Consider the following 15,313-nt stretch of genomic DNA (forward strand, 5'->3'; position numbering starts at 1 on the left):
CACTTAAAATCTCTGCCCCTAATGCTCTGTAGTTTTCTTCATAGTGGTCTTAACACATTTTTGGTTAGATTTATTCCTAGGTATTTGATGTTTTCTGATATTATTTTAATTTTGCATACTGACCTTGTATCCAGAGACTTTGTTGAAAACACTTATTAATTTTAGTAGGTTATCTCTCAAGTCCTTTGAATATTCAAAAAGGTCTTCCCTTTTATTGCTTATTTAAGTCATAACAATAGTTGACTTTGGATTAAGTCCAGACTTTTCTTTAAGACATATCACGAAAGAGTTGTAGTCATATACATCTATGCAAACCTTTTTTTATTCCCACCCAGCCAACAAATACTGAATGCTTACAATATGGCAGGCACCATGCTTGGTGCTGGGATAGGTACACAGACAGATATAATAGCCCCCTGTTCAGGAGATGCCAGAAATGCATTTGGATATTTTCAGTGAATTACATGCTATCAAAGAAGTAAATATAAAATTGTCTTAATAAATTAGCCTCAAGCAAACAGACTGGCTCAATCTGCCATGAAGTCACCTCTCTGAAATGTGATTGCATTTAACAAATCGTTAACCAAGGGGACACTGACAACCAAGAGTCAGTTTGCTTTAGTTTTGTTAAGCGTAGTTTACCTTAACTTTTTTAAGTGCCAAGAACCATGAGGGATCTGAGGTTTTATCCTTCATGGACAGCTTCCAGGTGGCATTTGTCCACCCCATAGGATGACTGAGAACGGGAGTGGGGAAAATACCCGGAGATGTTTTACATGAAAGGTGCAGGATCCTGGGGCGGTCCCCTGCTGCCTTGATAGGCTTCTCAGTAAAGTTAAGGGAAATGACTGTCACAGCATGGTCACAGCCTCCTGGAAGGAGATGGCAGACCAAGTGGTAAGTTAAATGTAAGGTGCTTGCAGAAGCTTGTGAGGGCCCTACAGGGGCATTTCTCTTATGGAGGACGGCTTCAGGTCATCATAAAGGACAAAAGGTCATTAATGTTCTTCCCTTCCCTGTACGTCTCAGAATCTAAGGTTTTCCTTTGAAAGGTACCGAATGGTTATTATCTATTACCTTCTTAAAATTAGTGCTTCCCATTTCAGTAGCTCTAACTTCACCTTTTTTCCCAATCATTCTCTAATCACACCTAGAACTGTCATCTGAAAGGGTCTGGAAGAAGACAAGCAAGTTCATTTTTATAAAACTTAACCAGGATTAAGTGTGTAAACCCTAAACCTCCTTTGCACCCTCAGGATGTGTTGATCATGCTGGCCTGGGACTACCTGTTAGAGAAAAGAAATATGCCTCATGCCCAGGAATGGTCAGGACGAATCCTGAGTTGTCGAGCTAGGTCTGTGTTGTCCTCCAGGCACTTCACGTTTTCCTGCTCATACCTAAGAAGTAGCGGCAAGAGTATGATCCCTTTCTGGGGACAGCCACATTAACTGATCAAATGGCCTTGTTAAGGTGTGTGGACAGAGAAGGAAGTGAGAGTGGTGAAGTCAGACCATCAGCCCACTGTTGAGTAGCTTTTGTGATAAAAGGCACATAGCTGTCAGGCTCCAATGGTCCAGAAAACTGAAAAATTACACAGACTAATTTCAAGGGCCAGTTATATGGCCAAAGCCAGCTGATAGATAACCTGAAAAGGTATCGAAAGTCGTTAAAGTCTTGAAAGTGTTACAAGGTCAGTTTTCCAAGAGCAGGCAGGAGCCAGAAAAGATCCATGCAGTGGGGCCTCCTCTGCCATAAGACAAGTGGGTAAATTTTGCAGAAAGTGCAAGTCTGGCACCCACTCTCCGCGTCAGAAATGCAATCAGACCTAATCAGTGACTTGCTTCTAGTCGGCTCATCAGGGAATGGGCCCTTATTATGGATATTCATGTGAGTAGTGAGAGCAGCTCTATGAGCAGCTGTGATTTGCTTCCCTGTGTAAAGGCTCAAAATGGAGTCTCTTTAGTCAGCCACGTGTCAGTAGTTTTCCACATGTCAGACCAAATTGTGAGGCCATTGGGTGCAGCTCAAGAGTCAGTAAGATAGGTTTCCGCTTAGTTGAACCATCTCTGAATCAGGCCCAAGCATTTAGGGGAACCAGAGTGAGCTGAGGTCTGTCCAAGCCAGCAGCTTTGGTTCAGACCATGGGATGAAGATAAAGTTTCCCCGAGAAGTATGGCTTCCACTTTGTCATGTAAAGCCAAGATGCCGCTGGGGCCAGTCTGGCTATTCCTTTTGACAAGTGAGGTTTGGGGACATCTTCACACCTTGTTAGTCATTCAGTGTGAGTTATTCTATCCCAAACTTGAAATATCAGGCCAGAGAGTCATAAAGCCTCCAGGAGTCAGTCATTTAATTTTTAAAATAGTCCTGTAGGAAGCTTACAGCTGTTTTTCAATAAGAATATAGCTGGTATCTGTGTCAGAAAAGCCACCAATCCAGAACCACAAGGGATGCCACCAGCTGGAGGCCAGAGGCTCCAAATGGCAAAATCATCAACCACAGAAACTTGTATTGTCTGCAGTACTGAATGGGTCCCAAAAACTTTGGGCCTGTTTTTGTGTGTGTGGTTAAGGGCTAAACAGACAGCTTTTCCTTGGCTGCTGAAGAGACTAAGCATTGTACATTCTCTCTCATAGTCCCGAAAACTATGACCAACATGCTTCAGAATGTAGGCCCCAGAATTCTGTTCGGATTTATCAGCCAACTCCTGCTGGCAGAAGTGTTACGACACTTACCATAATCAGAACAGTTGAAACTAAGGCTTTAAAAAATAAAAATACGATTCACATATTATTAGACTTGACAACTAGCAGAATATCATTTATATAGTGAAAGCTTTGGGCATCAGAGGGTAGAGGTGCTGTCACTAAATCCCGACCCATTGGTCATCCCACAGGTGTTAAATCACAGGAGAGTTTGTCACACTAGCACTTCTTTGTGTGCAACTCCTCCCCATTAGGATAATCTCCTCTAGCACTTGTGGGACAGAAGAGAAAAGCATGTAACACATCAATTTCTAGTCTACATTCCGATAGAGAAGCAACAGCAACAGTACGTTGATTTGGCCTAAAGGACCACACTCACGGATAACCTTAGCTCCTTCTACACTGTGAGCCATGTCCAGACCCCATCAGTTGGATCAGTGTGCCTTGTACCCTATGAGTCCAAGTAGCATAGTGCCCCTAACACAGCAGGAAGTACGACCACTATCTTCCCAGGCTGTTAGCTATACAAAAGTCCTTGAAAAGATGGTCTAGAAAAAGGCTGTCCATAAGACATGGAGAAATGTGAGACTCATGGAGGATTGTCTCCCAGCGTTAAGCACCTATTATATTCTGCTCATAATGAACCTCAGAAACAGAGAAGAAATGACATTTTCTTAGTCATTGAGTCCACAGTGCATAACTTTTCTTTAAAACAATTCTTTTAGCAGACGATTTAATGAACCTAGATCTCAATTTTCTTTGGGGGGAATTTTTGCAACTTTGTCATAAAATATGTATAATAACATACTATCTAAAATAAAAAGGTGCATTAAGTCTGATGTGACATAGTGGTCTACACTGGCACCTTTGTTTTGCACCTTTTAAATTATAAAGTAAATTTAGGTTATATTTTTATTTGTTCACTTAAAATTTCATAGAGTTTATTTTCTTTTTTACTTATGCTGTTTGGAAGCCAACCTATAGAGAACCAATAAAGTTGTCTTTAAGTTTAAATAACCAATCCTCATCCTTAAACCCAGAGAAGATGAGAAAAATTACTACATCATAAATACAGAAAACCACAGCAAATTGTGTTTTTTGTCTCAGACCAAAGTCAAATTCATTAAGTTTGCTGGAATAAGTTTTGAGGAGGAGGCAAAAATGTATTAAGCTGGGCAGCTTTCAGACCTGGAGTTCATATTTGATCCCTATCTCAGATTAACTTCACGGAACGTTACGTATTGCCATACACTGTGGGAAAATAAACAAAACCTGAAGTACAGGCAAAGGGAGAGACTAAAGCCCAGTGAAGTATTTGATTTAGTGAGAAGAGGCACGCACAGCACATAACAACAGTCTCCAGTATGAGCAGCCATGCTTTTTCACTGAGAATGGAGGAGAGGGTTTAGAAAGTGAGATTTGAGATGTATAATGAACCAAGTTTCCAAACAGTAAAGGTTCTGAGATGCTACAAGAGGTATCAAAAAGTGTTAGAAAGAATTCTTTGGGAATAGCAAGAGGCAGCTTGGGCAGAAGAGAAGGAAAGTGTTGGGGCGCAGGGTAAGGGGTGGTGGTGGGAGCAGGGAAAGATTGTCACGTCTGTTAGAATTTCTAGGACTCGTTCAGCTCTGACTCGTGGCTTAGGGAAAGTCTGGTTCTAGTTTCACGTGTCAGATGAAAGGATTACACTAGTTGGCATGAAAACTTTTGCATCTACATATACAAGTAAACATGAGTGTTATCTGCAGCTCCTCTCCTGATAGCCTTGCTTTCTAGTCTCTCAAAGTTGGATATTAGGATAATAATTTTCTAATCAAAAGCCAAATATATGTATATCTGTTCAAATGTTCAGTTGTGAACACACCATTACAAATGTATCTAAGTTCAAGTTTATTTTTAATGTGTAAGTAAATTTGGTAATAGTCTTCTAATGCCCAGAAAGCTTTCCAGATCCTCAGTTGTAAGTTAAAGAATATCTGAACAGAAGGTTTTCGTAAGCAATAACTGAAATTTGTGTAAATGTCCAGCGGTAAGCATGATATATTAATATACATTTTAAAACAGTAGTATATTTATAATCTTGGCCAGTTCCTCCTGACATTTTGAGATTTTTTTGTTCCACAACATACTAGGTACTGCCAAATATACTTGAGATTAATAAGCTTGAATGCATATAAATCAGTAGTCTTGGTAACATTTTTCGGCTGGGATTATATAATTACTAAAAGTATCTTTAGCATTTTATATTAAACCTCTTATGCTTCTAGAAATTTCTAAGAGACAGTGGTTAAAGAATTGTTCTGGAATCTTAAAAAAGTTTGTGATTTTGCATTAGAAACCAAGAAAAATTATTTTCAAAGTGCTCTGTACTTTTAGATTTCGATTTAAAGACCTGAAAAATTTCCCCAGACTTTATGTAGCTTTTCCCAAAAGAAACCTCCATCATCATCTATATGATATGGCAAAGAAGTTACAGTTGCTTTGCGGGATCTTGTCCTGCTGCAGAAAGAAAACAGCTGGAGCCCCAGAGAGTATAAAAAAGAGGTGATTTGGCAGGTGTTTAAAAAGAAAAAAAAAAGTTGCTTGTATATCCAAAAACTAGTGTGAAAGTCAGACTCCTTGCCTGACAGGCTTTCCACAGTCGCTCCTCACATAGCCTTGTAAATTCTTCCTCCAGTTTCTTTATTGTGGTAAGATGCACATAACCTAGAAATTTACCATCTTACCCACTTTAAGTGTGCATTCACTGATATTAAGTGCATTCAGTGCACCACCAAGCATATCCACACTTTTTATGTTGTAAAACTGAAACTATATACCTATTAAATGACAACTTCACATTCCTCCTTTATATCATAAAGTTATAAACCCTTTAATTTGAATTTATACCAGCTTAACTTCAGTAGCACCCACAAACTCTGCTTCTTTACAATTGCATCTCCACCCCTTTCAGTGGTTGATATCACTGAATTATACCTTTATACACTGTGTGCCCAAAACAGACTAATCATTTCTTTAAATACATTAGTCTCTTAAATCATGTAGAAAAAACAAAATGCAGAGTTACAAACCAAAGTTGTAATATTACTGGCTTTTAAGCTAAGAATCATTTGTTTTTAAGTGTATTAGTCTTTTAAATCATGTAAAAGATAAAAAGTGGCGTTAACAAACTATTGTTAACAATAGTTGCTTCTGGCGGGGGAGGGTATAGCTGAAATGGTAGAGTGCATGCTTAGCATACACAAGGTCCTGCGTTCAGTCCCCAGTACCTCCTCTAGAAATAAATAAATACGTAAACCTAATTCCCATCCCCAAATAAATCAATTTTAAAAACAATGGTTGCTTTTATAATTTTTTATGTAGTTACCTTTACTACGATCTTAATTTATTCATATTGCTTTGAACCGCAGTCTAGCATCCTTTTGTTTCAACCTAAAGAACTCCCTTAGTGTTTCTTTCAGGACAGGTCTAACGGTTATGAACTCTCTCAGGTTTTGTTTATTTATCTGGGAACGTCTTCATTTCTTCCTAATGTAAGGGACAGTTTTGCCAAAGGAGCCTTAATTGACAGTTTTTTCTTTCAGCACCTTGAATGTATTAGCACACTACCTTCTGGACTTCAAAGATTCTGATGAACTTCCCGCTGGTAGTCTTACTGAGGAGCACTTATACGCGGCAAACTGCTTCTTTCAGGATTCTCTGTCTTTGACTTTGGAAAGTTTGATTATAGTATGTCTCAGTGTGAGGCTCTTTGACTTTATCTTACTTCAAGTTCATTGAGCTTCTTGGATGTTTGTATTTAGGTCTATCTCTGAATTTGGGAAATTTTTAGTCATTATTTTTCCAACATTCTTTCTTGCCTATATCTTCTGTCCTTTCTTTCCTTCATGACTCCCGTGATGCGCGTGTTGATCCGTTTGATGGTGTCTCACAGATCCCTTACGTTCTCTTCACTTTTCTTTAATCTTTGTTTTTTCCTTTCTGCTCATTATTAGACTTGATAATTTCATTGTGTATCTTCTAGTTCACCCATTCCATTATCTTCCTACTTAAAGGCAGATCCCCCTAGTGAATCCTACTGGTGAATTCTAGTGAATTTTTCGTTTCAGTTATTATACTTTTCAGCTTCAAAATTTCTTTATTATTTCTTTTCAGGTTTTCTGTCTCTTTATTGATACTTCCATTTTGTTCATACATCATTTTCTCTCTTCTTTTAGTTCTTGGAGCATCTTTAAGACAGTTGTTTTAAATTATTTGTCTAGTAAATCTGCCATGAGGTCTGTCTTAGGGATAGTTTTGGTTGATTTTTTTCCCTTTGAATAGGCCATAAACTTTCCTGTTTCTTTGTATGCCTTGTGATTTTTATTTAAAATTAGACATTTAATCTAATAATGTGATAACTCTGGAAATCTGGTTCTCTCTCTTCCTCAGGGTTTTCTAGGTTTTTTGTTTCTTTTTCTGTCATTTTTGTTTTCATTGTTGCAGCCTCTGTTTGTGCCAAGGATCAGCCTGAGTTATAAACTAAAGGCCTTTTTAGTTCTTTTCTAATCCTGTGCCTTTCCCCAGGCAAGTGTGCTGGCTTTCTCATGTCCCCCATATATGCAAATGATTTTGTATACTCGTCTTTTTTTTTAAATGAATATTCTAGCCTTTAATGTCTGTCTCCCAAAAGGAATTAAGTGGGAGTGTTGAGGGAAGGACATTCACCTTTCAAATCCGGAAATCTTTGCAGATCTGTGATCAGAAGCAACAATCAGCAGTCAGAGCACAGATCACCAGTATTTGTTTGGAGGACAGTGTCCTCATTGTCCACCATGGCTCCTGTAAACTGTGTGCAAGCTAATCCTGAAACACAGGAACAACTGCCTATCTCATGGGGCTGTGGGGTGAAGGATGGATGGCGGCCACTGTGCTGAGAGCTGAAATTGACCAAATTAACCACAGTTTACCACCCAGGTCTTCCCCAGGACATTACAAGTCTTCAGTAAACTCTCAAGGTCCGAACTACTTACACCAGATTCTGCCAGTTCACTTGTTGTCTAGGTTAGGAGACAGGTTCCTTGTGCTTCCTACTCCCCACTGCCCATCTTCCCAGAATCCCCTGGCACGTTGCCTTGTGTAATAGTGTATCCACATCTTCTCTTCATTTTGACAATTTTACAGAGTAAGAATACTAATTTAATGATAGTTGATATGCCGTGGGCCTTGATCTTTCCCGGGATAGATCTGAATTTTCTTTTATTTGTCATATAAAAGAAAGAATTTTAAATCTGAGCCCTGAATAATGTTTGCAAACTTGCATCAAATGGCTCTTCTTAAACCAGATATAACCAGTATATGACTGTGATTATATATATATTAATAATCTCTTCCTAGAAGGAATTGGACAATGTTCCTGTGTACAGCTGAGGAGAAGTGTCCTTTTTATGTAGGTATTCAAATGAATTTGATTAGATTTCCCAAGACAACATGCTATAAGTAAAAGTCCGTCATTTGCATTGCTGGCCTGTAGTCAGGAGGCCTTATGTTGCCTTCCCAAAGGTCTTTCAAGAAATAGTCAAGGAACACTAAAGCTGCATGAATGGAAAATTGCATTTAGGTCTTCTCAGATTGTACTCGTTCCAGTTTTCAAATCATAAATATGTTTGATCATTTTAGAACATTTTTAAAAAACAAGTTCATTGGTGTTCTGCTCATCCTTTTTTCTTAAAAATTCAAAAAATGCTATGGAACCACATAAGTTTATTTTAAACAATATTAGATAACCCAAACAAATAAAATTTAGATAATTATATGTTAAATTATACAACACTGGCATAACTAGTATAGTTCCATTTAGAAAAATAAAATAAATTTTGGAAATTACATAAATGAAATAAAGATGTTGTAAGATGAAGAGTGAAGTGATTTAAAATAAGATAATTTCAAAATTTAAATTTATACTTTTATCATTCAAATACTTGAATTAGAGAATATAATATCAGGAACCATGTTCTATGTATTGCCACAAAATTCTTTTTTCCATCTGTTCAGAAAATTTGCAAAATTTTGAACAAAAATTAAGTAAAAGCTATCTTACAGATAGTACTTATAGAAAAATTGATACTAATGTTAAAATACTATAAATATTTAGCAGTAAGTTTTGATGAAAAGTATTACAATTTGCATTATAAAGAGCTAAAAGATTATTTCCCTCTGTTACATCTAGAGTTGGTTCAGAGTTATAGTTATCAAACAGTTAAATACACTGAACAATCTGTACCTCTTGTTTTTTGTACATGTATATTTTTATTGAAGTATAGGCAGTTTACAATGTTGTGTCAATTTCTGGTGTACGACATAATGCTTCAGTCACACATGAAGATACGTATATTCATTTTCATATTCTTTTTCACCATAAGTTGCTACAAGATATTGAATGTAGTTCCCTGTGCTATACAGTATGAACTTGTTGTGTATCTATTTTATGTATATTTGTTAGTATCTGCAAATCTCGAGCTCCCAATTTATCCCTTCCCACCCTCTTCCCCCCGCTGGTAACCATAAGTTTGTTCTCTGTGTCTGTGAGTCTGCACCTCTTTTTTTTTTAAAGCACGTGAGTACTCAAGTTCTCACTTTATCCCACTTGGGGATGGAAAATCTTACACCACTTTTTTAAAGAATATTTACATTAAACAAATGAATAACATCTCATAAGATCAAGTGGCAAATTTTTCTTAAATAAAAATGTTGGTACACTTTCTTAACATTTGTAGTGTGTAAGACAATTTAAAAGAATCTTGTAAAAGTTATGCAAACTAAATTATGTACATTCATGTTATTATTTGTGCAGTCTGCCTTAGAGAAAGAATGGCTAGCTTTAGATTCCGCCCGCTTCCCTTCACAAACACTGCTTCTTCCAAACCAGCTGCACCGGCCAAAGGTAACATGTCATGGAAACCTCTTAGTGCTCAATCTTTGCTCGTTTCTTAAGGTTATGCTATGCTGCAGTGATTAATAATACTATTTATTGACTTGAAAAACACAATTACTTTTAGAAGCCTCTGACTTCCTCCTCATCCCCAGATGTAATTTTTCATGTAGCTTTTCTTTCACTTGCTTCTGATTTTTTTCTTTATTTTGGATTTCTTTCAACACTTTATTTCACAGTAGCAAAAAAAAAAAAATGATATGCTTCAGCTGCATATTTGGCAGTAGACTAAAATCACTAGTTGACAGCACTTTAGAAATACAAAAATATGCATTAAAAGGGCAACAGCTGAAGATTCTCAGTCAGAGGTCAATGAACTGCAATATCTGTTATTTATTTGATAATCTTTGAAGTTTTTGTTTTTCTGAGATTTTTTCAAGATCTTTGCTATTAATCATTTTGTATATGCAAACTATACCAAAAAGCATATACTTTACAGCTACAACAAAGGACATTTGTATGTATATTCCATAAATTTCACTTTAGTTTAATTTTCAGATTTTATATGAGTTCCCCTGAGGCTACTCGATACTATGCATGTAAAGTCATACAATATAAGTGCTAGATTTTTTTCAATTTATTTTATACTTATATACATTTTTTCTGATAAGCTCTCTGGAACCTTAAAATATGATGACACATCACTTAATTTACCAAGTCATCCGGCGCAAGCATGGCTATGTAATGAGAAAGAAAATTGGTTTTCATCGGAACACACACAATTTAATAGCAGGTAAGCTAAATCACTCTTTTAGAGGAACAACCTCTAATGAATGATAAGAATATTACACTCCTTACAAAAGCAGTAAGATGATGAAAATAGGAATGAATTTTCTTGTTTAGAAGTTGGAAAAAGCATTTAATGTGAAAATGTAGTGATTTTATGGAGTTTTCAGTGTAAGAAAAATGTGTTAGGTAAGTTCATTACAGCAACTACAAAACTTAAGTGTCACTGAAATAATATAATTAATTGTTTTAAACAAGTGGACTTTTAAATACTGCTATATAGGTAGAGATAAGGATTAGAATAAAAATTCCAATGCTGAGTTTCTTTCAACAAAAGGATTGAAATATGCTTCAAGTAATTGAAATGTAAACATTTTAAATTAATGGCAGACTTTTATTACTTCTCAAGATAAAGTTTTTCTGTAACTTAAATGTATTTTATTTCCAAGTTTGAGACAACATAAACAGCTTGTAGTTTTAAAAACTGCTGATATACTTGGGTTGATTCAGTTCAGTGTGGTTTTTCCCTATTGCCAGATCAGAAAATAGAACTCTATCGTGGACACCTGAATCTAAGATCAGCAGAAAGAATTTGCTAAAATCTGAAAAAGAGGAAAAAATTTCAGAAGAATGGTATGTGGTCTGTTTTACACTAAAATATTAAGAAATTGAGAAACTTTTAAATGTCCAAGGCATATTTTTTGAGATTTCAAGAATACCCTTATTAGTTTTTAAGAAACTATATGTCTGTTAAATTACAGATTCTTAAATGGGAATTCATATTTGTTTTGGTATAATCCAGATATGTATATTTATATGTATATGCATATATAAATATAGTCTGAATTTTTTTGCCTTTGTTAAATTTAATCTTTTAATAGGGGCTTTAAAGATATTTCTACTGCTCAGCAAATGCTGAAGAGAGCACAGAAAATGAAATCAAAGAAATTGAAAAAATTAGGTGAGTAATCAATGATCTTTGAATAATAACTGTCTGACATTGAAGATAAAATCTTTTAAATTATTTTTTAGCAAACTGTATTTAATAAAGACAGAAGTGAAATTCACAGACATGAGTATGTCTAAGGTAATAATTTCATGAAAAAGAACAAGAAAACTTAGAGAAGATTATGATATTACATCGAATGATTTTATACTCTTAAATGCTATTTTCACTTCCCCATGTTTCTTTTCTACTTTGCTGTTGACTACTCTATCTATTGTACACTGAGAATTATGCTGTAATTGGTTTCTAAGCTGGTTCATCTCAGCAAATGTCGATTCTAAAGAGCGTCTGCTTCATGTGCTTATTCCTTTATGTGATTTTAAATCACTGGATTATTCAATAAACAATTTATATAAACTCATCAGTTCCATGAATATCGGCTCTGAAGACTTCACAGCTTGACAGTCTGGAAAAGGAGCACAGTGTGTCTCTTTCATGATTATGCTGAGCTTGAGACATGTTCGAAGGCGTCTTTTTTTCTCCCCCACTTCCAGGCTGTTCAAATCACATCTTTCTTTGGACACCTCTAATCATTTTAGTAAAATTACTTGATATGTTGAGTAGTTTATAGATGTCAGAGCAAGAAGTAGCAGGTTATTAACTTTAAATGTATAATTAAAGCTATTTAAAATTATTTATTTCATATAACTTTGCATTTACTTACACTTCATAAATATTTACTCATGGACTCATAGGCTTAATATAAGTAGCATGACTTTTTATTTTAACTGTTTTGAGTTTCTGTCACTCATCAGTTTCTCTTATAAAGATCTTAATGTCAGTGAAATGTTTCATAAAGTGCCATTATTCCTGAGAAGAGCAAGGAATCTGTATTTATCCTGTAGTTCTAACTTACAGCATACAAAGAAGCACTCAGATTAATTTTTATCCTTATTAATTTTTCCATTTATTGTTTTTAATCAATTCATTTGTAGAATTCCAAGAAATATATATATTTAATTTTTTTAGACATAAATAAAACTAACCAAAGTATCACTGTTTCCAAGGAATAACTGATATTTGTTGGCACAGGACTCATTAGCCATTGATAAAGTACTGATGATTCATTTTTATATTTACGAATGTTCAACTTTCCTTTTTTGGCATTATATTAGTGATACCTTAATTTTATCTTTTACCCTCTCAAGATAATATTTTTGTCATTTACTAAAAGTTTGTCAGGTTTAAAATATTGAAACTTTAAGCATTTTTCAAGAAAATGTAAACTATATGCTCTGTTTGTCAACTTATTTTGCTTTGTGTCTCCTGCAATCTTGTTTTGCAAACGCCTGTTAAGTTCATCAGGGCTGTCTATGAACTGAATAGTATGCAGTGATCACCCGGGGAAATGTAACTCCCAGCCCTAACGAGAATGAGGCTCTCAGTCCTGGGGCAGTGGAATTCAATGCAGTAAATCAGGGTAGTTTGATAATCTGTTTTGTTGTTTCGATGTATGTTTCTACTCATCTTCAAGAGTATCAAAAACATTGTTCAAATAGGTGTTTTGAAAATAGTATAAGTTTCTGAAACTGCTGGGGCAAGTTCAAATATCAAAAGTGGCTTAAAGATTGACTCAGCCAACGTTCAACAAATAATTATTACTTATTTATGTTCAAAAGATCTATTTTTTTAGATATCTACAGTGTTTGCAGTACTCTCTGATAGTGAAGCTAAGGAAAAATTTTCTTGTTAAAATCTACCTCTGGAAAATATATCTTTCTTGCTAATTCTTGTAACTGAGGACTTTTTTTTAGGTTGAGTACATTTTTAATAAATTAGCATAGTCAGTAATATTTTAGAATAAGTTTTAATACGGAATATCTGCCCAAACATAAAAATCATTGCTTTAATGGCCAAAAATTTCATAATTATTATGAAGCAAAAATTAAGGCTCCTCTTACCTGTCACAAGGGGGCATAGTAGGGTAACAAATGAAAAATGAAAACCAGCCATCCGAGTTAACAACCACATCTTAAATTTCACATTTTGACAGTGGTCATTAAGCATGACCTATCAGGTAAAAAACCAGACTGGCAGTTGTATACTTTTTAGAGAGATATTCATTCTAATTACATGATTGTAAACCAAATTGCATTCTTATTACTATGTGAGGTTTTGTGTCTCTATACTAAGCTTTTGTTTTGCTTTTGTTTTATCAAAATACTGTTAGATTAGGGGTAGAGTATAGCTCAGTGGTACAGTACACACTTAGCATACATGAGGTCCTGAGTTCAATCACCAGTACCTCCATTAAAAAATAAGTGAATAAGCTTAATTACCTTCCCCCCAAAAACAAAAATACATACTATTAGATTGGTGAAATAAAAGCATTTTTTCTTTAAAGTTTGAATTCTGAAATGTAAAACTTAATGACGACCTTTAAATTCTCCTCACTCTTTTTTTCTACTCCCCTTCACAACAGATACACAGAATAGAAATATTCAAGGTAAGATTAAAGATGAAAAACGTGAAAAAGAAAATCAGTGGGATCCTTTCTACTTTTGATACTTTAATCTTTAGGAGGTTGTTGATGTAGCACTTATGTTATTTTGTGTCTGTAGGCAAATCATTTAAGACTCTGTAACTCAGGTTTTCCTCCTACAGAATGAAGAATTTTCTAGTACTAATGCAATCAAATTGTGATATGCTATTAACTTATTTGAGTCAACCTAAAATAATGGCTGTAATTTTAAACTTTACTCACTAATAAATTAAAATGTTGTTTTAAATATTTGAATTCTGTTAAACGCTTGAAAACTTACTAGTAATTTTCAAATATCCAATTATCTATGTGTATGAACATGAACAACTTGTCGACTTGAAAATTTCAAGCCACCAGAGGGCAGCATTGTCCATAAAACTGCTAGAGACTAATCCACTCTTTGAGGGGAGGGAGGGAGAGTGTCAAGTGGGGCAGTCAGAAAAGAAACTTCTAATTGAGGGAACCAATTACATCCTACAATCTGACACAGCACTAATCCTCAAGGAGGGGAGGCATAAATGCACAAAGTGTGGAAGCTTGAACTCGCATTTCATGGCGTGAAAAACCATAGAGCAAGTTGCTCAGTAGCAAGCTCTTAATAATATTGGCTGTTTGTAGCTTGTAGATATATTTATTAGCCACGGAATGTGAGTCAACAATTTTTAATTTAAGGTGAGAGTGAAAATAGGGCAAAAGGTAAGGGGTCAGTTATTTTTAAAAAGTCGTAGATAGAGGAAGAATACCACTGAGGTTGCTGATCAATGAAGAAGCAAAGGGCTGGAAGAGCATGCAGTTTGGGCAGCATCAGGGGGCACTCAGTATTGATGACTTCCGTTAGGATAAATGAGAAGACAGAGGAGGGGGAGAGGCAGGGAGCGGAGAAGTTGACTGGAAGCCACAGGATGGAATCTAAAATTGTGAGGAGTGACCATGATTTACTCAGTTCAGGAATGGGTTGTTTTTATTTCTACCAAAGTATTGCCGTTGCCCTCATGATGGACATAAGCACAAACCAGTAAGGACTAGTCTTGTTTTAGTGGAGTTTTTGTTTCTCTTCTTATTTTGCTGTTGCCTCATGCACAGAAGTAATTTCAGAATTTGGTGATCTGGCTTGGAATTTAGCAGACACCCAGGGAAGTTTAGAGTTTAGTAGGGCAGTGAAGAAAATCGTGTGTAAGGTGAGAGTTGCTGGTTTATTGAAAACATGGGGAATCAGTATCCTGAAGATAGTGAGCACAATTGGCAGCAGGACTGAGCTGAATCAGACGGAAGAAAGAGAGTGGTTGGTTAGTTTTATGTGGAGCACTCCTCAGAGAGGATGGGGTCTTTCAGCATAGGAATTTTGGTGAAGAGCAAATGGTAAGAAGTTTAAGGGCTAAGACCATAAGCCTGAAGACGTAACGGAGTTTTCCAACATTATCAAA

The 15,313-nt window shown here is 35.7% G+C and overlaps 1 protein-coding gene across 1 annotated transcript in view; it reads left to right on the top strand.

Annotated features, from left to right (window-relative positions):
* The window catches only part of LRRIQ1 (leucine rich repeats and IQ motif containing 1), a 171,021-nt gene that overhangs the window by 80,779 nt on the left and 74,929 nt on the right, over positions 1-15,313 (top strand). The window contains exons 19-22 of the mRNA XM_010975087.3: positions 9,538-9,627; positions 10,287-10,408; positions 10,939-11,034; positions 11,283-11,362. Of these exons, the coding sequence (XP_010973389.3) occupies positions 9,538-9,627; positions 10,287-10,408; positions 10,939-11,034; positions 11,283-11,362 (388 nt within the window). The remainder of the gene's footprint in view (positions 1-9,537; positions 9,628-10,286; positions 10,409-10,938; positions 11,035-11,282; positions 11,363-15,313) is intronic.

This window comes from Camelus dromedarius, chromosome 11 (assembly GCF_036321535.1).
Source record: "Camelus dromedarius isolate mCamDro1 chromosome 11, mCamDro1.pat, whole genome shotgun sequence".
Classification (NCBI taxonomy): Eukaryota; Metazoa; Chordata; class Mammalia; order Artiodactyla; family Camelidae; genus Camelus; species Camelus dromedarius.